We start from the raw sequence: 24,609 nt of genomic DNA, 5'->3' as shown, positions 1-24,609 counted from the left end.
GAAACACTGGCAGGAGTTTGGAGACCACGCTTGATGCTCCGCTCTGTGCCAGGCACTGGTGAACAATCCCCCCTCGCTCTTTCACTGACTCCTGATGCGATGACGTAGCGAGTCAGCGAGAGACCGTCAGTCTTGATGCAGGAGCTCCAAAGAAGCCTGTAAGACACAGGCTGGTCTGAATTTGCTGTGCACATCTGGGGCCCACGCCACGAAATAGTCAGTGTCCCCTCAGGCTGAGGCAAGTTGGAGGATTGCCATTTGTTTAGCCACTCAGTCTCCCAGAACATTTGACCATGAGCCCTCTGGTCGACCACGTAATCTAAGGGCCTTCTGCCAGTGCGGCGTCCTGCACATGAAGCTTGAAGCTGCTTTTAGCATTTTATTTACATTTATTATTTACATTTCATTTGCACCTTACTGCATTTTCCTTAGGGTCCCTTTAAGAAAGTATTTCCAGAAGAGATTTAATCCATGAATTTGGTTTTGTTTTTTTTCATGTAGTGGTGAACTTCCTAGTACAGCAGGAGCCTGTCTTACTCGTGATGTTCCCTCGACCATAGGTTGGCCCATCTCGTCTCAGCCTCAGCTGTGATTTTCATAAGGATTTTTGCCAGCTTATTTTTCCATGAGCTCTCTAGGACAAGAGTTGGAGGGGGAAGGGCCTTTGGGGAGCATCAGTCTGCCCAGCATTCCAAGAAAACCCCACTGAGAAGAATAGGACAGGCCAGAATGCCTGCTCATTTTATCTTCCAAACACTCACACAACCTAACCAAACATATTCAATTCAGAAAGAAAAATGTTTATATGCATTTATGTGTAATATACACCGTGGGCAAGGGCCTCCAGTGCAATTTCTCCTTCTTTTTAGAACGCTGGTTTTTAGCTGAGCCCGTTTCCACCAGAATAAAGGTCACCTGCTCCAGCTTCCCTTGCAGTTAGGAGTGCTCATATGACTCTATATCCCAGCATCCCTTGTAGCCAGGTGTGGCTTTTGCTTACGTGAGATGGAAGCAAAAGTGTTGGGGGAGGTTTGGGAAGAAACGCCTTTATAAGGGAAGGTGTGAGTTCCACTAGCCTTCTGCTTTCTTCTACTCTTAGCCTGGAATGTAGACACAATAGCTGGAGCACTAGCAACCATTTTAGACTTTTGCTGACCTTGAGGATGAAAATCAGTTCTAGGATAGTGAGACAGAAAATGAGGAGCTTAGGTCCCTGAAGACATCATGGGACTGCCAGACTCCCCCTGAACTGCCTAACCTCTGTCTTCTTTTATCTAAAAATGAATGAAAGAATGAATGGATGAGCTTCAAGCTTATGTTGATGATGTTTATTTGATTTTGTTCCCTGTGCATTCAAACTTAACTCTACACTTTGGAAATGTATGTCAAAGTGATTGAAGACTATACCCCCCCCCCCCAATCTATAGCACATGAGAGTCCAAAGCTCTCCATCAAGATACCTGTGAAATCCTGAGCTTGTATTCTCTTGGTCCTTCTGCCTCTGCACCTCCTTTTCTGCTTGTGCCTTCTTAGCTCTGCCTTGCTCTGATCCAAACAGGAAAGTTGTTCCCATTGATTTCCATGAAAATCCATTCAGGATCTGGGCAAAGTATCATTTCACACATGACACAGCAAACAACTTCCAAATCTACATCAGACCTTTCTATTAGCTCAGTCTTTTGCCACCCCACTTCCCAGCACTTCTCTCTTGGTTTTCCAGCCAGAAAGATCCTAGTGTCTCATCTGTCCTGCTTCTCCCTTCACTCTCATTTCTCTGCTCCTACCCAAATTCTTCTGCCTGGCTTATGAAAAGCAGTTCACTCACCACAGCTCTTTCTACCAAACTTTTATTGGGTTCCCAGCAGACAAAAGAAGTGATACGTAAGAGAATGCACCCTCCTTAGTAGGCTGTGGTTTTAAATGGCATACCCCGGCCAGGTACATATCTCTCAAAATCTCAACACCTGGAAGTGTGTGAATGAGTGGGTGGGGTTTGTGGGGAGTGTTGGGGCACACATCCTGTTGTGTGTCTAGGTTGCTTTGCACCGCTGCGGGGCCACCCATCGCTAGAGGATCATTGGCTTATTTCCTGGTGCACGGCTCTTCCTGGTGGTAGCTGCCAGCATACCTCTGGGAGAGGCGTTCCTGGTCTCCACACTCTCGCCCACTGCCCACTGTATGTTTACTACTCACATTACATCACAAGTCTCCCCCACCCCTTTCCGGCCCACCGACCAGGGATAGGACCTGTGGCTGGGCACTCCTCTGCGGCTTTCTGAGCTCTGACTTTGCATCTACTTACATGCATTACTAAAACGGAAATCCCTTTCAATGTCCTCAGAAAATGTACAAAGCAAAGCACATTAAAATTCCAATATTACTTGAGAAGGATAATGTTAATTGATTGTTAGCTTTAAATTTATCTAACATTTACTGTTGGGTTTTTTCACTCTCATTGTCTCTTTAATATTCAGAATTTTTCTATAATATTGGCATCATATGACCCATTTCCAGTGACATCAACTAATCCCAGAGAGGTGGATCTGTTGCCCAAAGGCACACAGCTAGGAAGTGGTGAAGCCACGATGAAAATGTAGGTCCCCCCTCCTAAATTCATAACTCTTTTAATTAGCAGATGTGCAGCCTTGTTGTGGATAAATTTACTATTTTGCTGGCACAGAACAGAAAGAGGATTGGCTAAAGCTAGAATAAATCAGCTCTGACCGGGGAGGAGAGGATCAGCAAAGCGTCTGGGGTTGGTGGGTCTGAACCGAGCACCACTGCAGAGAATCCTGGGAAGCCAGAAGCAAAGAGAGGGACCCTTGGTGTCAGGAAGAGGAGAAAGTCAAAGGGAAGATATGCTTTTGTGACAGCACCGGCTTTTACAGTATCTCCTGCCATCTAGGTCTTTTTTTTTTTTTTTCCTGATTTAAGGGACTTGCTGTGAATGAGATGGTTGAGGCCAATGCAGGTCAAAAAATAATCAGGAAGCATATTCAGACAGAACAAACCAGAACCACAGGTGTAGCACTTGGGAATTATAAAGCCTCAGCCTTCTGCTACAGGGACTGTGGTTTGAAACTCCCCAAGTAAAATTATAGAATGCTGCAAGGAAGAAATCTCATTCCCCAAAGCAGATGTGGAGAAAATCCAGATTGGAGCATCTGACAACAGTAGTCCTCTAGAGACTTCGTCCAGGGTCCAGCTAGTTATTGTAAACCATGGGCAGATCCAGGGCCCTTCAGCGAGTTGTGCAGAGATCCTAGGTCTTGTGCGCTCAATACTGAACGGACAAAGGCAGCCCTGCTGAGGGAAATGAGAGCTGCCAGTCTGAGGGATGCCTCGAGGAGCCCCCATCTGGTGACAGGGTTTTGGGGGAGTGCAGGCACATGTGCTTACTTCAGCATTAGTTAGCAAAAATTGCTTCCTGATTTCTGCGTTCCTCTTTTGACCCTGCCCAGTAAGAACTTGATCTTCAAGCATGAAAAGCACTCTGGAAAACCTATCACGTGTCCCTATATAACTATGACACACCTGCATAGCTGAGGAATGTCCCCCCTGGAAATGGTAAGGGACTTGGTCGGTGCTGCACAGTTAAGCCAGGAATTCCCAGTTTGGCCAGCCCGGAAGCCTGAGCACCCCAGGTTGCCTCAGGGCTTACTGTTCTTTTGGAGGGGGGGGGGAGGTAGGGTTGTAGGCAGAACTGCCTGTGTCACATACACATTGACCAAGCCTTAAAACTTGCATTCAGTGTTACACTGAGAAACTCCTCTCACCCTGAGAGGCCTGCTTACAGCTATAAATCTAGACCAAAAGAACCTCAGGAGGCCCAGAGCCTGTGCCAAGTGTTCTTCCGGAACCTGCCTGAAGATTCCTTCCCAACCCATGGGTTAGCAAACGAGACTGTGCATTCCTGGAGTGCTGCCCGGCACACAGAAGGCATTCAGTGGAAGCTGCCTCCTCCAATCCAGGCCATTTCCCCACACCTTGGCCTGCAACTAGCGCGGGTGTCTTATCGTTCTCTCCAAGGCTGGCCTGGGGAGCAGATTTCATCACGCTCCTGCTGGAGTAATAACCAAAGCTTTGATTTACTAAGCACTCTCTTCTTGCCAAGTATATGGCTTTATAGTTCAATTACATCATCTTTTTTAGTCCGTCCAGCAACCCTGGAGGACAAATATTATTGTTATCCCAATATAAATGAGGAAACTGAAGCATTTAAAGGTTATATGACTGCTATAATATATTACTCAGAAGTAAGCAATAGGTGTGATATTTGAACATGGGTCTTTTTTGTCTTTGCAGTATGGGCTCTTACTCATTCCTAGAGAGCTCTCCAGGAAGTCTCTGGAACTTCTCTAGGCCCTGCCCCATGTGGTGGTCCTGGTGACCTCCAGAGCTTTCCTTGGTCACAGGGTCAGGGAGCTTGAGGACCAGCCTCCAAGGAAGTCATAGGCCATGGTGACCAAGGTTATCCATGGCATCTGTTGGTCCAACCTGTCCCAGGACATAAGCAGGGAAACACTCTGTCACGTGATGTCTCTGCTGCAGATTCAGAGAGTTGACAAATTGGCATTTATTAAACTAATGCCTACAAAGAAATCTTCAAAAAACGTGGTATTTCCTGCATCCTGGAAAGAATACAACTCCAAAATTCTGCCTGCTATTTTAAATGCTATTCCTTAAGTAAAAGCAGGAGGAGGAGGAGGAGAGCTCTCTACCAAGTCTGATAGCTTTCATAATATTTCATGAATTTTATAATAAGCTTTCCTCAGAGCCTAAACAAGGAGAGTAAAAACTGCAGGATCTTCCAGGCTTATCTAGATTGTGGTACTTTGGCCCAATCCCCTTATCTTGTCTGAGAATGGCATATGACTCTGCTGTATCCTGTTTCAGAACAAAGCACTTAGATGATATGTCTTTTCTCTATGATCTGGTTCAGTTTCCCCCTCCCCACCAGAAAAACAGTATTTGGTTCTCATCTTCAAAACAGAAAATCAGTCTCTTAAAAGTGAACAAATCATCTACAGGTGGAGATATAAACATGTTTTGAAATTCTAGAGACAAGAGAGGCATCCTACACAGCCAAGTAAATATGAAGAGGTTAATTCCAGCACATCCCTTTCTCATTAGATTTAAAATCCAGCCGAGCTGACTGCCCATTACTGTCTGTATTGCTTGTTTCCTGCACACCAGCCTGAAGGCCGTGAGAAGACTTGACCCTAGGAGGAATAATCCAACTTCTCCAGAGGAAAATAACTATTTGACCAGAATATCCTTTAGCAACAGAATAAGGAGCTCGATCTCACTATTCAAAATTATTTAGAGGAAAACTAGATAACTTCTGAATAGAGCAAATTATAATTTCTATAATGCGTAGAAGCTGCTGGTCACATTACTAAAGGGTGCGTGTTTGTGGGTTTTTTTTTTTCTTCAGTTTTAGTTTGGTTTCATTTTGCAAGAGTGAAAGGGGAAGGGCCTCCTAACTACCGCACGGGACGATTCCAGCAAGCGTTGAGGCTCCCCGTGCTCCTGACTGACTTCAGCTGGCGAGCACAGAAGGGCACGTTGTTGCCGCGGCTGCCACCTGGGCTTGTCTTTTTGCTGCAGGTTTTAACTCAGAAAACCTGCCCACCAGGGACTCCTCGCAGCTCTTTCCAGGCACAGGCCTCTGGCTCTCTCTCGGGGTTCTGCAGGAGGAACGAGTGGGTCTGTGTTTATTTATCTAGTCCCTTCACACTCATGAAAAGTGTGTATATGTGAAAGTGTGGGGAGTGTGTGTGTGGGTCAGAGAGAGAACGGAAGAGAAGGGGAGCTACACCCAGAGCTTCTGTGGCTCCGGCTTCAACGCCCTTCAGTGGGCAGCCTCTGTAGCCAGGCTGGCCTCTCCTGGTGCACGGGTCTGAGATGAATTCCCTCTGGAATATCCTTCTGGCGACAACTCTCTTCTTACTCCTGCCCCTTCACACGTTGGCCTCTCCAGCCTCCGACGACCAGCCCATCGCCAGATACTCCAATGGCCATACCTGTCTAGGTAGGTAAGCGTTTTGTATATTTCTCAGGTGGACATAACAGTGGGGCCAAATGCTTTGCTTGGGTAATAAATCCCCTATTTAATGACATCAATAGCAATGAATTCCAAGTCGGGTGCCCGTAACCTCACCAACATAGAAAACCTTTGAGCCTGAGCGTTCGTTCACACAACTGCACATAAGTACTCTATATATACAGTTGCTAGTTTGAATTAGTTGTAGAAGGCTTCCACCTCAGTGGTAATTGGAATTCTTTTTTCTCTTGGATGGACAACCCTTACAAGAGCCTGAAACTCTTACCGCTTTCAGAAGGACAGTGGGCAGCATCGCACAGTAGAAATAAGACAGCCTTTGACCTCAGACAGCGTCATTCCTGCCATCTTCTCTTGCTCAGGGGGGTCCTGATTCCTCCACTCAGGCTCAGCGTTAGGGGACAGAGTTCCCTCCTTTTCACGGGCAGTGTGGAGGAATTTGTGGCCCTCCCCATTAGCCATGCGTGTTCATGTGGTTTCCTACGCAAATACTCCACGGCCCCAGGGAGTCTGCTGCTGGCTAGGCTGGATGATGGTTCAGCACGCATTTGCCCAGTTCACAACTTCTGGCTAACTCTGCCTGGAGTTGTTGACCTGTCCTCATGGTAAGAAGAAACGGGAGTGCCAGACGAGTCCAGCACGTGATCAACATGGACTCGGCACTGACTGTGCTGAACCAGGGCTGCAGGCGGTCCCAGCCGGGGTCTCGCTGTCGGGACTGGCTCCTTGGAGAAACAGAAATGTGTGCACAGGGGAGTTTGTTGAAGTATGCTCTTGGGGGAAAACACCGTGAAGAGTAGGGAGGAGGAAAATACAGGCTATGCTACAGACACACACACACACACCCTCTGTCAATCCCACAGAGAACCCTGGAGCTAAAATGGCTCTTCTGAGTGGCCTCAGGTGGGTCTAGACCCTGGAACTGCCACACTGAATAGTCACTGGCCATGAACTGACCCCAGTGGGGAGCTCCCTTGGGTGGAGGCAATGCCTGCAGAGGCACTAGGTGAGAGCCCTTGACACCATCAGTCCCGGCAACAGGGAGAGGGAGTATCTCCTAAAGGGAATCTGGGGGTGCTCTGGTTTACAGGGCCAAATGTGGGGCGTGTCTTAGGAAGCAGTGAGGGAAGCTCATTCACAGCTGGTGGTAAGAGGAAGAGCATCATGGAGGAGGCAGGAGAAGAGAAAGGATGCTGGCTGGGCTTCTGCTACTTTCTGATGAAAAGCAGGGAGATATGATTTCAAATCCACTGGCACAAGGCACTTTCCTCCATATCCACTCCCCACATGGTCACTGAGTGGCCACCACATGCCAGGCCCTGTGCTCTGAGCTAGAGATACAAAAGTGAATAACAGTAATTTTTAAGATGCCTCTGTCCTCAGGAATTCACTGTCCAGTTAAAAAAAAATGAGAATCTGGACCATAAAGATGACAGTTCTTTAAGATGAAAGACAAACTGGGCGCTTAGTGCACACAGTAATACCCCACTTCCCAGGAACCCTGTTTACCACAGTGTCCATGGGAGAGCCAGCAGAAAGCCAAGACACACGAGCAAAGGCAGACCATTTCCCAGCAGACAACTGCTGACTGCAAGAACCTCATCATATTCCTAAGGTCGCCAGAGGAAGGTGAAAGTATAAGCTGGGAGAAAAGGAAGAGGAGTGGGGTAAAGTTTTAGAATTTTAGAAGCGTTTCTACCCGCGTGTTGCCAAGCAAAGAAGGAAGCTGCAGGGGTCTCAAAGATTCCATTGCCATTACCTCCCTCTTGAAAGGCGCTGGGCAACAAAACTCTCCTTGAGAAAAGCTAGTCAGGCATTTGGATTTCTGCTCATCCAATTGAGCAGTAGGGAATCCTCTTTGTTCGGCGCCAGTGATCTTCCTCATCACCATTCCAAAATAAAGTTTTCCCTTGTTCATAAAAGTATACACTGTCCTTGATTTATAAAAGCGTAATAAAATATTTATAGTCACCTTCTCAACACATGGAAGTAGTCCTGCTTCCCAATTTTCCATGGAGTTCAGTTGAATTAATTGGGTTCCATCGATTTTGATGAAGATGCGCTTTTAGTGTTCGTATTTGTTTCTTACTCATGAAAATTTTTTTGCTACTGGTCTGCAGCCATTCTTGCAGCTTCCCAGCCTTTCTCCATGCTGCCCTCCATCTTTTCTCTGAGTTACGTCTGGGCTAACTGGAGTGGTGCATGGGGAAGGGAAGGGTCCTTCAGCTGCAACAATTACATTTGTAAGTTATTAATTAGGAGACTACTAACATTTATGGAGCACATATTGTGTAATTAACAGTCTTCCAGAACATTTATATGAACTATCTCATTGAATCATCAAAATGATCTTATGGGATATATATCATTATCACCACTTGGCAGGAGAAATAATTAAGACTTAGAGAAATAAGCAACTTGGCCAAGTTTACACAGCCAGTTAAAACTTGCCTTAGATTTCACTGTAAATGTGATTATGTTTGTTTTTTTAAGTGATTAGATTGGGGCAATATATTTCTTCCCCATATTTTTTTAAATTTTATTTTATAGCTTTGTTGAGATATAATTCACATTCTATAAAGTTTACCCTCTTCAGGTATAATGCTTATTTAGTATATTCATAAATTGTGTATCGATCACCAATATTTAATCCAAACATTTTTATCATGCTAAAAAGAAACCCAATATTTATTAGCAGTCACTCCCCATCTCCTTCCTCTTCAGCCCCTAGAAATCACTAATCTCCCTTATGTCTCTATGAATACTTCCTGTAAATGGAATGATATGATACATGGCCTTTTGTTATAGGCTTCTTTGACTTAGCACAATGTTTTCAAGGTTCATCCATGCTGTAGCATGCACCAACTTCATTTCTTCTTATGAATGAATGATATATCATTGTCTGCATATGCCTCACCTTATCTAGTCATTGTTGATAGACATATGGGTTGTTTCCAGTTCTTAGTTATTCTGAATAATTCTGTTACAAATATCCGTGCACAGGTTTTTGTGTGGACATGTGTTTTCTTTTCTCTTGGGTATATACCCAGGAGTAGAATTTCCAGGTCATATGCTAACTCCATGTTTAACATTTTTAGGACCTTTTCTAGAGCTGCTGCACTGTTATACATTTCTACCATCAGTGCCAGAGGGTATGATTTTCCCACAGCCTCACCAATACCTTGTTATTACCCATCTTTCTTATTATATTCATCCTAGTGGATATGGAGTGATAACTCCTTCTAGTTTTGATTTGCATTTCCCAAAATAATTGATGATGTTGAAATTCTTTCCACGTGCTCATTGACCATTTGCATATCTTCCTTGACAAAATGTCTATTCAAGTCATTTGTCCTTTTATTTTTAAGATTTTATTTAAAGAACATAAGTGGGGGGGGGGGGAGAAGGAGAGAGAGAGAGAGATTCTCCAGCAGACTCGATGCTGAACACGGAGCCAGAACCTGATGCAGGGCTCAGTCCCAAGACCCTGAGATCATGACCTGAGCTGAAATCAAAAGTCAGACCCTTAACTAAATGAGCCATCCAGGCGCCCCTCATTCGTCCATTTTTAAATTGGGTTACTGTCTTTTTATTGTTTAATTGTAAAAGGTCTTTATATATCATCTAGATATATATATCCCTCATCAAATATACCATTTGTAAATATTTTCTCCCATTCTGTAGGGGTTTCTTCACTTTCTTGGTGGTATCCTTGGAAGTATAAAAGTTTTACATCTTGACGAAGTCCAGTTTATCAAATTTTTTCTTTTGTTGTACTTTTTATGTCATATCTAAATCCCCTATTTTAAAACATTTCTGTTTTAACCATTGTCTTCCTATTGTCCTATGCCCATCCCCTTATTTTGTTTCCCATGGATTTTGGTAAGCCCAAGTACAACTCCCGGGGTTTTAAGTAACAGGAAATAACTGGAGCTGAGCTAGGGTAAGCAAAAAGAAAAAGGAAGACGTTTTCTTATGAGAATCTCAGGAATGAATTTTAGAACCAAAAGGCAGAAAAATAGGGCTGACTCTGTTTTTCTAAATAATAAGCCAGGATCCAAAAAGTGGCTGCCAGGGTCCCAGGGAGTTCTCCCTGGCCTTTCAGTACTGCCTCCCTCTCTGACCCTACAGACCAGCTGGTTTTATTGCCCTTTGGCCGATGATGGGCTCCCACAGTCCCGAGTTTGCCTGCAGTCATTCAGCGCACCCAGAGATGGACTCTCCTTCTCGTTGTTAATCCAAGAACCTGGGCCAAGTCATTAGACCGCTGAGTAAGGGGCAGGTGGCAGTGAGGAGAGCTTCCTGTACAGATGTGTTTGTCAGAGCCATGGGGTGAGAAGACAGCTCTCACGGAAGTGGGGTTGCTGTGACTGGAGAGATACTGTAAAAGAAACCACCACAGAAGTTACTGAGTGATTGAGCCAACGTCCCTATGTAAACAAACACCTTCAGCTTCAGACCCAGAAGGAGCCTTTGTAGTAGGCACCAACCGGCAGACGTGGAGGGCATGGTCTTAAATTCCAAAATCAAGCTGTACAAAGCCCTCGTGGCCCCACTCCTAATTTACCATAATTTGTTTGCACAGAACTGTACATCCCATTTGATCACTAAGCAAATGCTGATTCTACTGTGCTTGGATAAGCAGTGCCTCTTTCTGCCACTTTCCAAATGTTATGGAATCAATAATAAGCCATGTTCATTTCTGCAAAACATCATTTTCTTTACATGGGGGATTTGGGGCAAAGTAATCTTTATGTTTCTAAATCATTGACATTTTAAATTAATTCATTGAGTTTTGAGTTTTTGTGGGGTTTTTTTAAAGCACTATGTGGTGCTCAGGAAGCCTTCTAAAAGATTTAAAAAAAAAACACCCCACTTTTCTTCCCCCTCATCCCTGTTGGTTAAATATGCAAAATGCCTTCAGAGTCCTTTACCCCCTTCTCCCCACCCCCCACTCCCGACATCCCAGCAGAGTGCTCAAAGAGGACTTTATAGTTGGGATGATAAAGAGAAAGGGGTAAGTGGTAAGATGACAGTGTCACTGACAAAAACAGGAAAGATTTAGAGCCGGCAGAGAAGTTTGAAAATTTATGATCACAATTTTATATCCAGAAATTTCATTTTCTCTTTTCCTCTGTACCTGAACACTTGTTCCTAAGCCACCACTGCTGCCGATAGCAGAAAACATTTCATCTTACCCCTTCTGCGTTTGAATTGCCCCCCCCCTTTCAGGGTTCTCTTTCTCTTTCCTCTCTGAGGGTTGGTCTTAGTTCTGAGGGAGGGCTTATGTGCCCCTCTGCCATTTAAGTTCTCGGCCTCTGAGGGCGGGCCTCTGTCCGCAGCCCCCAGAGCTCCCGCACACGGGGTGTCCCGGCTGCTGCAGCTCCGGGGCTTATCTCAGCCACGTGATCTTCACCTTCACTCGCCTGTGGCTCACGTCTGCCTTCCCGGGTCCTGCAGACGGAGCCGCTCTAGTGGGTCCCCCACTGGTTCCCAGATGCAGCTGCAGCCCCCTGCACTTTGTCCCCCACTTTTCACACCTTCTCCTCTCCTTAATTCCCCTACTTTTATTTTTAAATTATCATAGAATTTAACCCCACCCTTAGCACAAATGGTAGGTTTCCGATCCTCTAAACTTTCACTACATCGACATTTGCCTTTTCTTCCTGGATTGTTCTGGGGTCACAACTCTGAAGAGAAACACCACAAAGACACTCTAGAGAGAGAGCCACAGCTCTCGACAAAAATCACAAAGTGAGCAAAACCAAAAGAACTCAAGTTAACAGTATGCTCTTCTTCAGGAAGAATATGAACAAGTTTGGGGGAGGAGGGTGAAACTAGATCATGGATCAAACGGACTATGGGAAAGAGGAAAGAAAAGAATGTTACAAAGTATTAAGCGAGTAGAGGCGCCTTGGTGGCACAGCGGTTGAGCGTCTGCCTTCGGCTCAGGGCGTGATCCCGGCGTTATGGGATCGAGCCCCACGTCAGGCTCCTCTGCTGTGAGCCTGTTTCTTCCTCTCCCATTCCCCCTGCTTGTGTTCCCTCTCTTGCTGGCTGTCTCTATCTCTGTCGAATAAATAAATAAAATCTTAAAAAAAAAAAAGTATTAAGTGAGTAAAATCCCTGTAAAGTTATGATGTGTCCATCTCTCTATTTATACAGCTATTTATATAACTCTGCCGTATGTGAATGAACTGCACGTGCCAATCAAAAGACAAGATCCAACTATATTCTGTCTCCTGGAGACAGTTTAGATTCAAAGACAAATAGGTGAAATGTAAGATAGTTGGAATAAATAAATTATTAGCAGACAAAATATACTTTAAGATAGGAAATAATCCTGGGGTGCCTGATTGGCTCAGTCAGTTGGGTGTACAACTCTTGATTTCTACTCAGGTCATGATCTCAGGGTCAGAGGATCAAACCCCACATCGGGCTCTGCACTGCGTGTGCAGCCTGCTTGGGATTCTCTCTCTCCCTCTCCCTCTGCCCCTCCCCTGCTCACGCTCGCTCTCTCTCTTTAAAAAAAAAAAAAGATGAGAAGTAATCCTAAGACAAAGAAGTATCTTCCATAATGATAAAGAGGTCAATATATCAAGAAAGAAGTAACAATTGTTAATATACATACAATTAATAACAGAGCCCCCAAAAACAAAAATTTTAAAATTTAATTAAAAATTAAAAAAAAAAGTTGAACAATACAGTTGAAAATGTCAGTGTTCCTCCCCCTGTAACTGATAGAACAAGGGGATAAAAAATAAATAAGGCTATAGAAGACCTGAACAACACTAACGACTAACTTGACCTGACATCTATAGAACACTCCATTCAGCTACAACAAGGTACACATATTTTTTAACTACACATGCCACAGTGTCCATTATAGACCATATACTAGGCAATGAGACAAGTATCAATCCATTTTTAAAATCTGAAATCATACATTTTTCCAGTTAAATTAGAAATAAGAATAGGAAGAAATCTAGAAAAAAAAGTCCTATGTGTGCAAGTAAGATAATACACTTCTTTTAAAAAAATAGATAAAAGAGGAAATCATAGGGAAATTAGAAAATAGTTTGGCTTAAATGAAAATGAAAATACAATATATCAAATTTCATGGAATGTAGCTAAATCAGTGCTTAGAGGAAAATTTAAAACTTTAAACACTTATATTACAAGAAAAATCCAAAATTGGCAAAAATCCTTGACAAAATATTAACAAACTGAATCCAGCAACATATAAAATGAATTATACACCATGACCAAGTGGGATTTATCCTAGATATGCACAGTTGTTTTAACATCTGAAAATTAATGGAATATACCGAATTTGTGGAGTAGAGGCTATAACTACATTAGCATCTGAAAGAAATAGAAACATTATTTGACAAAATCTGTCCCCCGTCCATGTCAAAAACACTCAGTAAATATGAAATAAAAGGGAATTTCTTAACCTGATAAAGCACATCTATGAGAACCCTACTGCTAGCTTCATACTTAATGATGGAAGACTGAATGCTTTCCTCCTAAAATCAGGAACAGAGGAAGGATGTCCACTCTCACCACTTTCAATTTTTATTGAAAAGTCTTTTCAGTTTAATAAAGAAATAAAAATAATAGAAGCCTGCAAGTTGGAAAGGAATAAGTAAAACTGTCTTTATAAGTAAAACTGTCTTTATTTTCAGTGTGATCCTGAATCGAAAATCCTGAGGTATCTCCAATAAAATGACTATAATGAGTAGGGAAGTTTAATAAGATTGCAGGATTCAAGATTAATATAAAAACCAATTATATTTGTTTATATTAGCAACAAATTTTCAAGAATTGAAATTAAGGAAACAATTCCATTCACAATATAATAAAAAATACCTAGGAATACCTTTAACAAAAGGAATGCAATTACTCTACACTGAAAACTAGAAACCATTGCTGAGAGAAATGAAAGCATGCTTTACAGAAATGGAGAGAAGCATCATGCTAATGGATTGGAAGAGTCAGTGGTGTTAAGATAGCAGTACTCCCCAAATTGACCTATAGACTAAACACAATTCCAATCAAAATCCTAACTTCTTTTTTTTTGGTAAGAATTGGCAAACTGACCCTAAAATTTAATGAAAATACAAAAAAACTAGCCAAAAATTTTGAAAACCACTGTTGGAGAAGTGACACTATCCATTTCCCTATTTCAAATCACGCACAATTATTAACTCAAAATTGATCATAGGTCTCAAGGGAAGAGCTAAAACTATGAAACCTCCAGAAGAAAATGTAGAAGAAAATCTTTGTGATCGTGGATTCACAGATTCTCAAATATGACACCAAAAGAGGTATACAAAAGGAAAAAATTTATAAATTACCCATTATTAAATTTAAACATTTTTGCTCTCCAGGAAATGTCATTAGAAAGTGAAAGGAATATTGTGAGATTTTATTGTGAATTATTATTTTACTTAATGTTATTGACAGTGTTCACTTTCAAGATCCCATATTTTTTTTTAAAGATTTTATTTATTTATTTGACAGAGATAGAGACAGCCAGCGAGAGAGGTAACACAAGCAGGGGGAGTGGGAGAGGAAGAAGCAGGCTCCCAGGGGAGAAGCCTGACGTGGGGCTGGATCCCAGAATGCCAGGATCACGCCCTGAGCCAAAGGCAGACGCTTAAGACTGAGCCACCCAGGTGCCCCATTAAAATCCCATATTTTAATATATTTCAGTGTGACTCTTAGACGCATATAGATTTCAAGGTTCAACTGATGTGGATTATTATCACTTAGCCAATTAGCAGTGGAATCTATGCTTGTTTAAAAGGCCTTAGATATGTTGTTTAACTTCTCTGAGCCTCATATTTCTCATCTGTAAAATGGGAAGTAACAATCACATGAGGAGGAGGATTAAATGAGACACAGTTTGCAAAAACAGTTTTGCAAAAACAAGAGAGCTGAAAAAAATGAAGGTATTCTAGGAAATGTCATTTCATGTTTTCGTAGAGCTTAGTAAGGTAAAGGGCAACTATTAAGTTTATTCAATGAGAAATTATTTGATAAAATACAATCTATTGGGTTTTTTTTCCTAATTTTAAAAGAGTATGTGGCTTTCATAGAGATTTTAGAAAATAAGATTTTTAAAGAATAAAATCAACTGTGGGACGCCTGGGTGGCTAAATTGTTTAAATGTCTGACTTTGGCTCAGGTCATGATCTCAGGGTCCTGGGATCCAGCCCTGCATTGAGCCCTGTGTCTGGATCTGTGCTCAGCAGGGAGTCTACTTGTCTCTCTGCCCCTCCCCCTTCTCATGCTTCCTCTTTCTCCCTCTCTCTCTCAAATAAATAAATAAAATATTTTTTTTCAAAAAAATAAAATCAAACTGTAACCCCAAAACCCAGATGAACACTATTGATATTTTGCTATATTTCCTTTCAAAATTGTCTAGGTATGCATTTATGGATCTTGTTTATTACTTTCGGATCTTGTTTATTATTTTGTTTGATTTCTAAATCTGGATGGCTAAGAAAACAATCTAAAATCAAACACTTTTTTTTCAACAAAACATTTGTAAGAACTTTGGTAGTAGTAAGTCTTTGCTAGCATGTGGAAATTTTTCAAGTTAATAAGTAGGTTTGTACATAAACACTGTTGGGCATAGTCAAAGATCATCTAGTATTTCTGTATATCCAAAAGTCATCTATCTACGTATCTATCCCTCCATCCATCATCAGCCTATTCTTCTTTCTATTCATCCATCTGTCCATCCACCTACCCACCCACTCACCCATTCATCCATCTGTTTTTCTATCCATCTGTCTTCTATCTCTAAGTATCTATTTTAGAATTCAAATACAGAAGTGAAAGGAAAAAATGAAGCCATACATTTTCTGAAATACAATCTGATTAATGGTTTTAATGATAAGGTCTGACTTGCCATTTCGGATTATACAGAGGACATTTCTCATAAACTGATGAACTAATTCTGCAGCTCCAATTTTGACAACATATATGAAGTATGCATTAAGATAAAAGATTTTACTTAAAATATTATATAGGCAAAACTGTATTGAAAAGAACAATATTTCAACTTCCCAATTCTTTCTGAGTATATTAAGTTCTAACAAGCTCTCTCTAGGTGAGTTGTAATAGGTATAATTAAAAGAGGAGTCTTAGTAAAACTTTTTCATATTTTAGTATACTTCCCAGACATTGAGAAAAAGAAAGACTCCATTGATTAGGTAACAAATGTTTTTGCAAGTCAGGTGGTTTCTAGTTCTTCGCTTTCAACACAATTGAAGGGGCACTTAATGGAGTTGTCAGGTGATGGATCATTTGGAATAATTTCCAATGATAGATCACTTTAAGATTTCTGACATCTAACTTGGAGTAAAAGAATTGAGTGACATTGCTCTATCAAAAGTCCTTTTACTTAAGTAAACATGTTTTCTCAGCACCTACGTCTTTAAAAATGAAAAATAGGAACACGTGTGATACTGAGCCTTGCCTGTTTACATCAGTAAATACTATTCTTCAGATATAAGTACTAATCAAAAAGGCCAATTATCTCATTAAGAAGTGCAATTCCAATAAAATTTTACTTTCATTACTTAGGAATTGTTTATCAAATTGACAATACATATTGCTTAGAAAAGTTAATTTTACTAATAATGAAAACTCTATCCAGAAGAATGTTTTAATACTTAGAGTTATAGTCACAGGAAATTAAAGTTTTCATTTAAATTTTATTCATATTTTAAGTGTTAAGAAGTATAACAGTGCAATCAATAAAATACTTTCAACCGTAAAAATATATTACATTGGGATAAAATTCTATAGTGGAAGAAAAATTCAAGGAAGTAGACTTTTTATTGAAATATGAATTCAAGGAGAGGGATTATCAACATAAATTTCTCACTGTGAAAGAAGAGTGAGCTTATATTTTTTTTCCGTGGATGTGAGTAGGTATAAATCACTATAGTATTTAGATTCCTTTGGATACATGGAGAGTAATGTATGATTTCTACTATAATGTTTACAGTCTGCCTAGAGTTATACTCTTTGCAACTATTTAAATTGATATCCATTAATAAGACCTTAACATCCACTAAAATGTGGAAGGGGTACATAGCTTTTCAAATTTCCTTTAGGGGGTACAAAGCAAAAAATCTGAAACCATTGGTGTACATTCCAGACTCTAGAGCTTTTGGAGCCCATGCTCTGTGGTCCGCCCTTCAAGGCTCTTCAAGACGGGACCTCTTCCTATCTCTCTCACTCTGTCTTTCCCACAGACATTGGGACTTGGCCAACTCTTCTCTTTCTCACACCCAAGTCTTTAAAAATGCGACGCCTGTCTTCCTGAAGGCCTTTCCTGCCTTCTTCTGTTGCATGAGGTCCCCCATTGTCTAACACTCAACTCCTCCAGGAAACTGTCACCAGGGACTCAAGGCAGAGTTAGTCTCTTCTCTGTGCTTCCAAAGCATTAACAGTTCCCTGTACCATAGTGCTTATAGGCTGCCGGGACTAGACTGTCTTTCTATCATCCGGCTTCCCTCCTGGTCTGTGACTTCTCTTACTCATGTTTGTACCCTAAGCCTCTGAGCACGTAGCAGGTGCTCATAAGTATGCACTGAATTAATAACAAGATGGGATGGCTCCTGTCCTTGTACTCTCATTTCTTTATTATTAGCTTTTTATATATTTCTAAATTAGCCAAGCCAACCATCCTGCCTCTCTCAGCAGTTTGCTTATTTCTTCTCACCACCATTGCTTGCGCTCTGCTCAGCCTTGAATGCGCTCAGCCTCTCACCAGGAAATTGCCTTCTCTCATTGCCAAAGTTCTCGCGGAAGTTCGAAGTTTGGAACTCACCGAGCATTTTCTCATAAAGACGATGTTCTAGGTGATGGTCGGGTTAGGCCAGGGAGCCTAATCTGCCCAAATGGAGTGAAAATACCAGCTATCAGCAATCAATCAACCTTCAGCCGTAGAAAAGTAAACGCACTATTGATACTGCAATATGTTTCTCAAAGACCAGTTTCTATTTTAAAAAGAGTCACGGAGAATATGTCTTCGCCCTGTGGTCTCAGCAGTTGGAATAGAAACTGACAGGCATTTGTGAAATGCCGACTCTGCTAGACAGTGTGTGCACGGATCACTTAAGTCTCACAACGCCTTGGCCGGGTGTGTCCAATAGCCTGTACTGAGTAACAATCCACTCCACACTTCCACGACAGTCATTCGTTAGCTTACAATTCTGTGGGCTGGCAATTTGGGGCTGGGCACAGTTGGGGGGGTCCTCCCGCTGGTATCCCCTGAGTTCACTCCTGCTGATGTATTCAGCTGGTAGACGGTGGAACGACAGGGGCTGGATGACCTATAATGGCCTCATTCACAAATGTAGTAGTTGGCAGGCTGTTGGCTGGGGCACCTTGATTTCCCTTCACGTGGCCTCTGCTGCAGGTTGGCTCAAGCTCACAGCTATGAAGTTCTAAGAGGGAAAAGTGGTAGCTGCAAGGCCTCTGGATGCTGGGAAGTAGGTTGCCCCTCCTCCTGGGAAGAAATGCAAAACCATCATGGCCATGCTTAGTGTACCACACACGTGGGCATTATTATTCCATTTGGTGGGTGCCAAAATCTGGGTTCAGAGAGGTTAACCATCCTGCCAAATACATCAGCTCACAGGATGTGAGTCCAGGTCTGTCTGACCCCCACATTCTTCTACTCTCTCCTGAAATGTAGCTTCTCCCTTCTCTTCCCTCCCTTCCATTCTCTTTTCCTCTCCTACCTACCTCTCCCTCCCTGGGGTGGGTGCTACCATCTCTGGCTTAGTTACTAATAGCTGAGGAAAACTAGATGGAGAGTAGAATAATTGTGAGTGATTATTTTCATACCTTTCTTGCTTATTTCCCTTTCTTTTCACCAACAAGAGAAAGGCCTGGGATAATGTAAATGTGTAAAGCCGTGTCCTCTGCTCCCACCCAAGCAGAGAAATCTGAGGAGAACAGAATTGAGGGGCACTGTGGGGGCCGCTTGGGTGTACAAAGTTATGTGGGTCCAATAGGGATTCAGGGGCCCAAACCTAGGTGTGGCATGTCCCAAACCGTGCTCTGCCCCTCCCGGGGCCCAAACCAGGAACGAAGGAGTCCGTTTTGATTCTCACTTTTCCTCACACTTCTTTCCTTCACACATCACTTCATTAATAAATTGTATTGGGTGACCCTCCGCAATAGATGCCAGATCTGTTTTTCTCTGTCCCCCTGCCACTCGTTAGTCTCTGCGATCTACCGTCATCTCTCTCCGGGACCAAAATAGCCTCCTACTTCATCTCTCTGCTCCTACCTTTGTCCCCTAAGGTCCTCCCTCCCCATGACAGCCAGCATGATAATTTAAAGACATAGATCAGATAGCAGCAGCCCCTTTCAACAAAACCCAGCCATAGCTCCCCATCGCTCTCTGGAAAAATCCCTGGAAAAATCTACAAATCCCGTGAACCTGGCCTCTTCCTTTCCCTGCACCTCATCTTTCACCACTGGGTTCTGGAGCCAGGCTTTCCTAGTTTTACGCCATGAAGTGGGCACCCGCAGCCCCCACCTCTTACAGAACCTGTCCCAACTCCTCATGATCCTTTCCATTATATTAGCCATTTGTGTGTGTTCTACAGAGAAGCCTTCTTTATTGACTCTAGCTAAGGTTTATAACACCCCCATCCTCCTACCCTCTGCTAATTCACCCTGTTCTTTTTCGTCATAGCACCTAAAATTATTTTTAATTTTGTGTTTACTTGTTTACAATCACTTTTCTCTAATAGAGTATAATCTCTAAGAGGGTGGAAACTCTATCAGTTTGTTTTCAGCATGCACCCAGAGCCCAGCCATAATGCCTCCATCTAGAAGGAACTCAATACATACCCTGTTCCAGTCCAGGCTCCCCTGCTTACTAGCTACATATTTGGCAAGGTACCTAACCTCTCTGAGCTTCTGTCTGCTGGTCCGTAAAATGAGAGCAGTAATTCCTACGTCTAGGAGTGGTTGCAAAGTTTGATAATGTATGCAAAACACTTTGAAAACTATAGGGCAGGGGCACCTGGGTGGCTCAGTCGGGTAAGTGTCTGCCTTCAACTCAGTTCATGATCCCGGAAGCACCAGTGCCAAGTGCTTTCCAGGCTTTTCCATGAAGTGTGGGCTTCAGACAAATGGGAAATCTTTTAGCCTGCTCTCCACAGTGGCTGCATTTCCAGCCAGCACGGATATGATTATAATTAGACTTGCAAGAGTCCTGTTTCATTTCAAAAGGATTCTGAGTGTAGTCTGCAGCCTACCTGAGGTATGCATCCAGAAGCAGATCCCTGTGGCAGATGTTTTTATGTGGGCCCATTCACGTCTTTTCCTACAATATCAGGAGTGTCTGTTTCGATTACACTCATTAGTCTCAGAAGCCACGTGAGAAGAGATTTGCCATATGTGAGGTTTCAGATGGTGACCACTGAGCAAAATGCACAGCTCTCACTGGCTCTCATCACTTCCTAAATGAACAGTAGCTTGGACAAACTCACTTTAGCAGAGCCGGGCCTTTTATTAGCAGCCAAAGAATGGTCTGTAATGGGAGGAATTACTCTGCTCATGCATCTCTCCCAAGGAAAACATTCTTTAGCTTGTCAGGCCCATGGAACCTCTTATTAGAAACTACAGCAAAGTCAATTTCTCCATTCTTGCCAACTGAAGGACTCAGAACACACCTCACTGCAGACGCTAAATTAACAATCCAGCTGGAAGGGGAGTTGAGCCCACTGGAAATGGGCGGGGATGTCCAAGTGGGCAGGACTCAAAGCTGAGCCCAACCTGGGTGTTTACATAGTTCAAACCCCATTACCCACTTTTCTGCAGAGCCCTTTTGATCATAACTCTCCACTAAGGCAGAGTGAGGGTAACGGCAAGATCCACCCGATCTTCAGAGACAGTTGACTTTTTTTTTTTTTTTTTGGCTCCTTTTTATCTAATGATTTCCAATTTTAGCAAGCGGTGCTAAGAAGCCACCAAAGTCATAAGAGTCCTTGATGGGATTCCTCCGAGTAGAAGAAAAACCCATATCTATAAGTACAAAGAAGCAGGTTGGTTTTGAGCAGCACTATTCGCTTTGCACTGATCCTTCCAAGCCCTGGTTAAAACAAAGGCACACTTGTATTTCAACTTCACGCTGGGTGAAGCCGTTCATTGATGAAATGCCAGATGAAGTGATTGTTATGCAAGATTTCAACCCAATCTCCACCGCCTTTTTTTTTTTAAGATTTATTTATTTGAGAGAGAGAGTGCATGCGTGCACATGTGCAAGTGGGGGAGGGGCAGAGGGAGAAAGAGAGTCCCAAGCGGACTCCCTGCTGAGCTTGGAGCCATACTCGGGGCTCGATCCCATGACCCTGAGATCATGACCCAAGTCAAAGCCAACAGTCAAACGTTCACCTGTCTGAGCCACCCAGGTGCCCCTGCGCTGCCTTCTTTGATCCTGAGCTGTAAGTCATGACTATTTGCTACAGAGTGTGCTGTTTGACTCAACAGAGCACTGGTTGCTTCACACCACAGTGGGAAGTAAACCATGCCCTGTGCCTGGCAATAAGACAAAACAGAGTAAGCAACATTGTTGGGGAGAATGACCGAGTTGGAATACAACTTCACGTGCACCCATTAAGCTTCTTCTATGCCATATGTGAGGTTTCAGATGGTGAACTGACAACTGCAATGTCACTCCAGTGGTTCTCAATCAGCTTGCGTCAAGTCAGCAAACCTCTCTGTCCCCAGCTTCAAACCAGGCCCTACATCAGGCACTCAGAGTCAGAGTTAAGGCCCCATTCCCACCCTCCAGGAACTTATGGTCCAACTCTAAACTCTCAGAAATGAAGTTACAGAAGAGTAGGTAACTTGCTTCAAGTTGCACTCTTTGTAACTGACTGACCCAGCATTTGAACCCAAGCTTACTTTTTAATTCAAAGCCTTTCCCTTTTCAACGATACCACACTGTATCCTCTTACCACACTGCAATATAATTATTTATAATTGTTTTTCAGTTGCAGCTATTAAAATTTATTTGGCTTCACCTAACTTAGGTGATTGGCAGACATAAACTAAGGTATCAAAGTATATTATAAATGTTGAATATATTCACATACGTTAAATATATCTTATATATTTAAAATAAAAATGAAATTGGTTTATCTCTGGGTGATTTAAATGATGTTTATCTCATTTACACTATTCTGTATTTTTTGTTTTCTAAACTGAGATTGCATTGCCTCTGTATTTTTGAAATGTTTTTAAAATAAAATATATATGAAAAAAATATATATGAAAATGCTTTTTAGACTTAAAGTACTAATAAGTATTAGCTACTAAATTCATTGCATGTAATAAAACCCTCAATGCATGGATTAGGTTAAAAGCACAGCTAATCAACCTTGATAGTTGATGTTGATAAATGCCCGGGTGCTCTCAGAACAGTAAGACTGGTTTTCAAGATCACACTATTTCAGATTAGGTAAGTTCAGCTTTGTCTAGCTTTATCTGCCTAGAAATGTTCAATTGTACTATCACATCTGTTATCAGCTACCTTCCCTCAAGGGGTCCTGGTAGAAATCTGGTTTTAATGATACTGCAAGTGAATTTGGGTTCCCAGCTCCTTGAGCAGATGGATAATAGCAAGCTTACTACTGGACCAGGCACCCTGGAACTTCTTCATTTGGGATATAAGCCTTCTTTTGGCTCCTTAGAAACCAACCTCTGCTAATAAATGCCACTCCTCTTATCTCAAGGAGACCTAACAATTTCCTCTCACAGACTTACTGATCTTTGGCCAACCAACCCTTTGTGTATAGAAGAAAGAGTCCCCTCCCTTTGGAAAAAGGAGGTTTGGGCTTCCCCAGGCATTCAGGAGATCAAGACTGGTGAAAGAATTTTCTAAGGAGTGTCAGCCTAGCATTTCTAGGCCTATACACTTATATATCAAGGTAGCTGAAGGAATATATTTCTGATTTAATCTGAGGTTCCTTCTAGACACTTATTATATTGGTACATGCTTTCAAGCAGAGTGCTTTACAGCTGGGAGGTAAAATGATATTTTACAATAGTGTTATGATTTCAAAGGCACATTCATCGCACTGTTATCTCCCTTAATCATTACAGCAGACCTATAGGAAACTTATTACCTACTTTGCAGTGAGGAGACCAAGTCTTAGAAAGCCTGGATGGTGAGTCCAAGATTCAAGGGCAGGACTCCATACCAGGTCTTCTGACTCCAAATGCTGAGCAATTTCCACCACTTTTCTAAAATTAAAAAACTGACCCTAGGTCACAGCTGAGCATGTATGGGATCGGAATGATCCTATTCACAATGAAGCCATCTACTGCAAAAAGGAAGAAAAGGAGAGAGGAAAGCAGCCAATGTCTACTGAGCTTCTACTCTGTGCTGGCTGATTTATTTCTGCACCATCTTCTTTAAATGCCATGTCTTTCTCCCATGTGATCAAAATAGAAATAAACAAAGATTCAGTTACCTCCCCAAAGTCAAATAGCTTCCAAGTAGCAAAACTGAACTGACAACCAGTCTTTCTGATCCTCAAACACACCATCTTAGCACACTTCACACTTCACTACAACTCCCAGTGCCTTTATGCACATAGCTGATTTTAAAAGGCTTAGCAAACAAAAGTTCTGGGTTGTGGAAAGGCTGGTATTCCTAAGGACACACATGTATCCCTTACTTTCCCCTGGCCCTCCCGCATGGTTTTCTTTCTGACACCACTGATGTGTTCTTCTGCCCCCTCCCCTTGCAGCCTGTGTGGCGGTAGTATCCGTGATTGAACAGCTCGCTCAAGTACACAACTCCACGGTGGAGGCCTCGATGGAGAGACTCTGCAGCTACCTGCCAGGTAAATACAGAAAAGGTCATGCAGCTGTGGGTCTGCTTCTTCATTTGATTTTTGAGGCATCATGAGTGAATTTATACCCTACACCTGCTTATGGAGAAGAATGTGATTATTTATGTGAGTTGATATTCTTATGAGGCTCATAGAAATTAAAACAAGCACACACACAAAAACCACTCTACGTAGTTTTGTTCTCCGACATTTATTTTCCATCATGGCAGGATGAGATTGCTGTGGACATTTAGGGAATAAAATGAAGAATGGCTAATTGTTGTTTCGTGTGTTACATTTACAAGGATTTGCCCAACTGGGGTTCATTGCCTTAAGTACCAAGAAGGTCAAAATAATTTAAAAAATGGATAATTTCCAATGATTTATGTTAATTTAACCACATGCACATTCCCAGACGCACCACAGCCCTACCAACACAGAGCTTTGTTTAGGCTGAGAAGACAACTGGTCTTAAAGCCCCAACTGGGAAAATAATCTGGGAACATTCCATGGATTTGAACAGGATCTCAAAAAAATCATCTAACCCATCCTCCAAAAAAAAAAAAAAAAAAAAGAGGAACTAATTGATGATTTAAACAAGCTGTGGGTGGGAGGAGTTAAGATGGCGGAGGAGTAGGAGGACCCTGAGCTCCTCTT

General features: G+C 42.3%; 1 protein-coding gene across 2 annotated transcripts in view; it reads left to right on the top strand.

Annotated features, from left to right (window-relative positions):
• Window positions 1–24,609, top strand: part of AOAH (acyloxyacyl hydrolase) — a 243,487-nt gene that overhangs the window by 64,562 nt on the left and 154,316 nt on the right. The window contains exons 1-2 of one of the 2 annotated variants that reach the window (XM_026509309.4): window positions 5,458–6,034; window positions 23,869–23,964. In XM_026509309.4, coding sequence (XP_026365094.3) covers window positions 5,908–6,034; window positions 23,869–23,964 — 223 coding nt within the window. In that variant the 5' untranslated portion in view covers window positions 5,458–5,907. Of the gene's footprint in view, window positions 1–5,457; window positions 6,035–23,868; window positions 23,965–24,609 lie in introns of those variants that run through there. The other variant, XM_026509300.4, reaches the window with a different exon arrangement.

Source organism: Ursus arctos, unplaced genomic scaffold (genome assembly GCF_023065955.2).
Source record: "Ursus arctos isolate Adak ecotype North America unplaced genomic scaffold, UrsArc2.0 scaffold_3, whole genome shotgun sequence".
Lineage (NCBI taxonomy): Eukaryota > Metazoa > Chordata > Mammalia > Carnivora > Ursidae > Ursus > Ursus arctos.
Note: the sequence above shows the minus strand (reverse complement) of the source record. Positions and strands in the feature narration are given on the sequence as shown.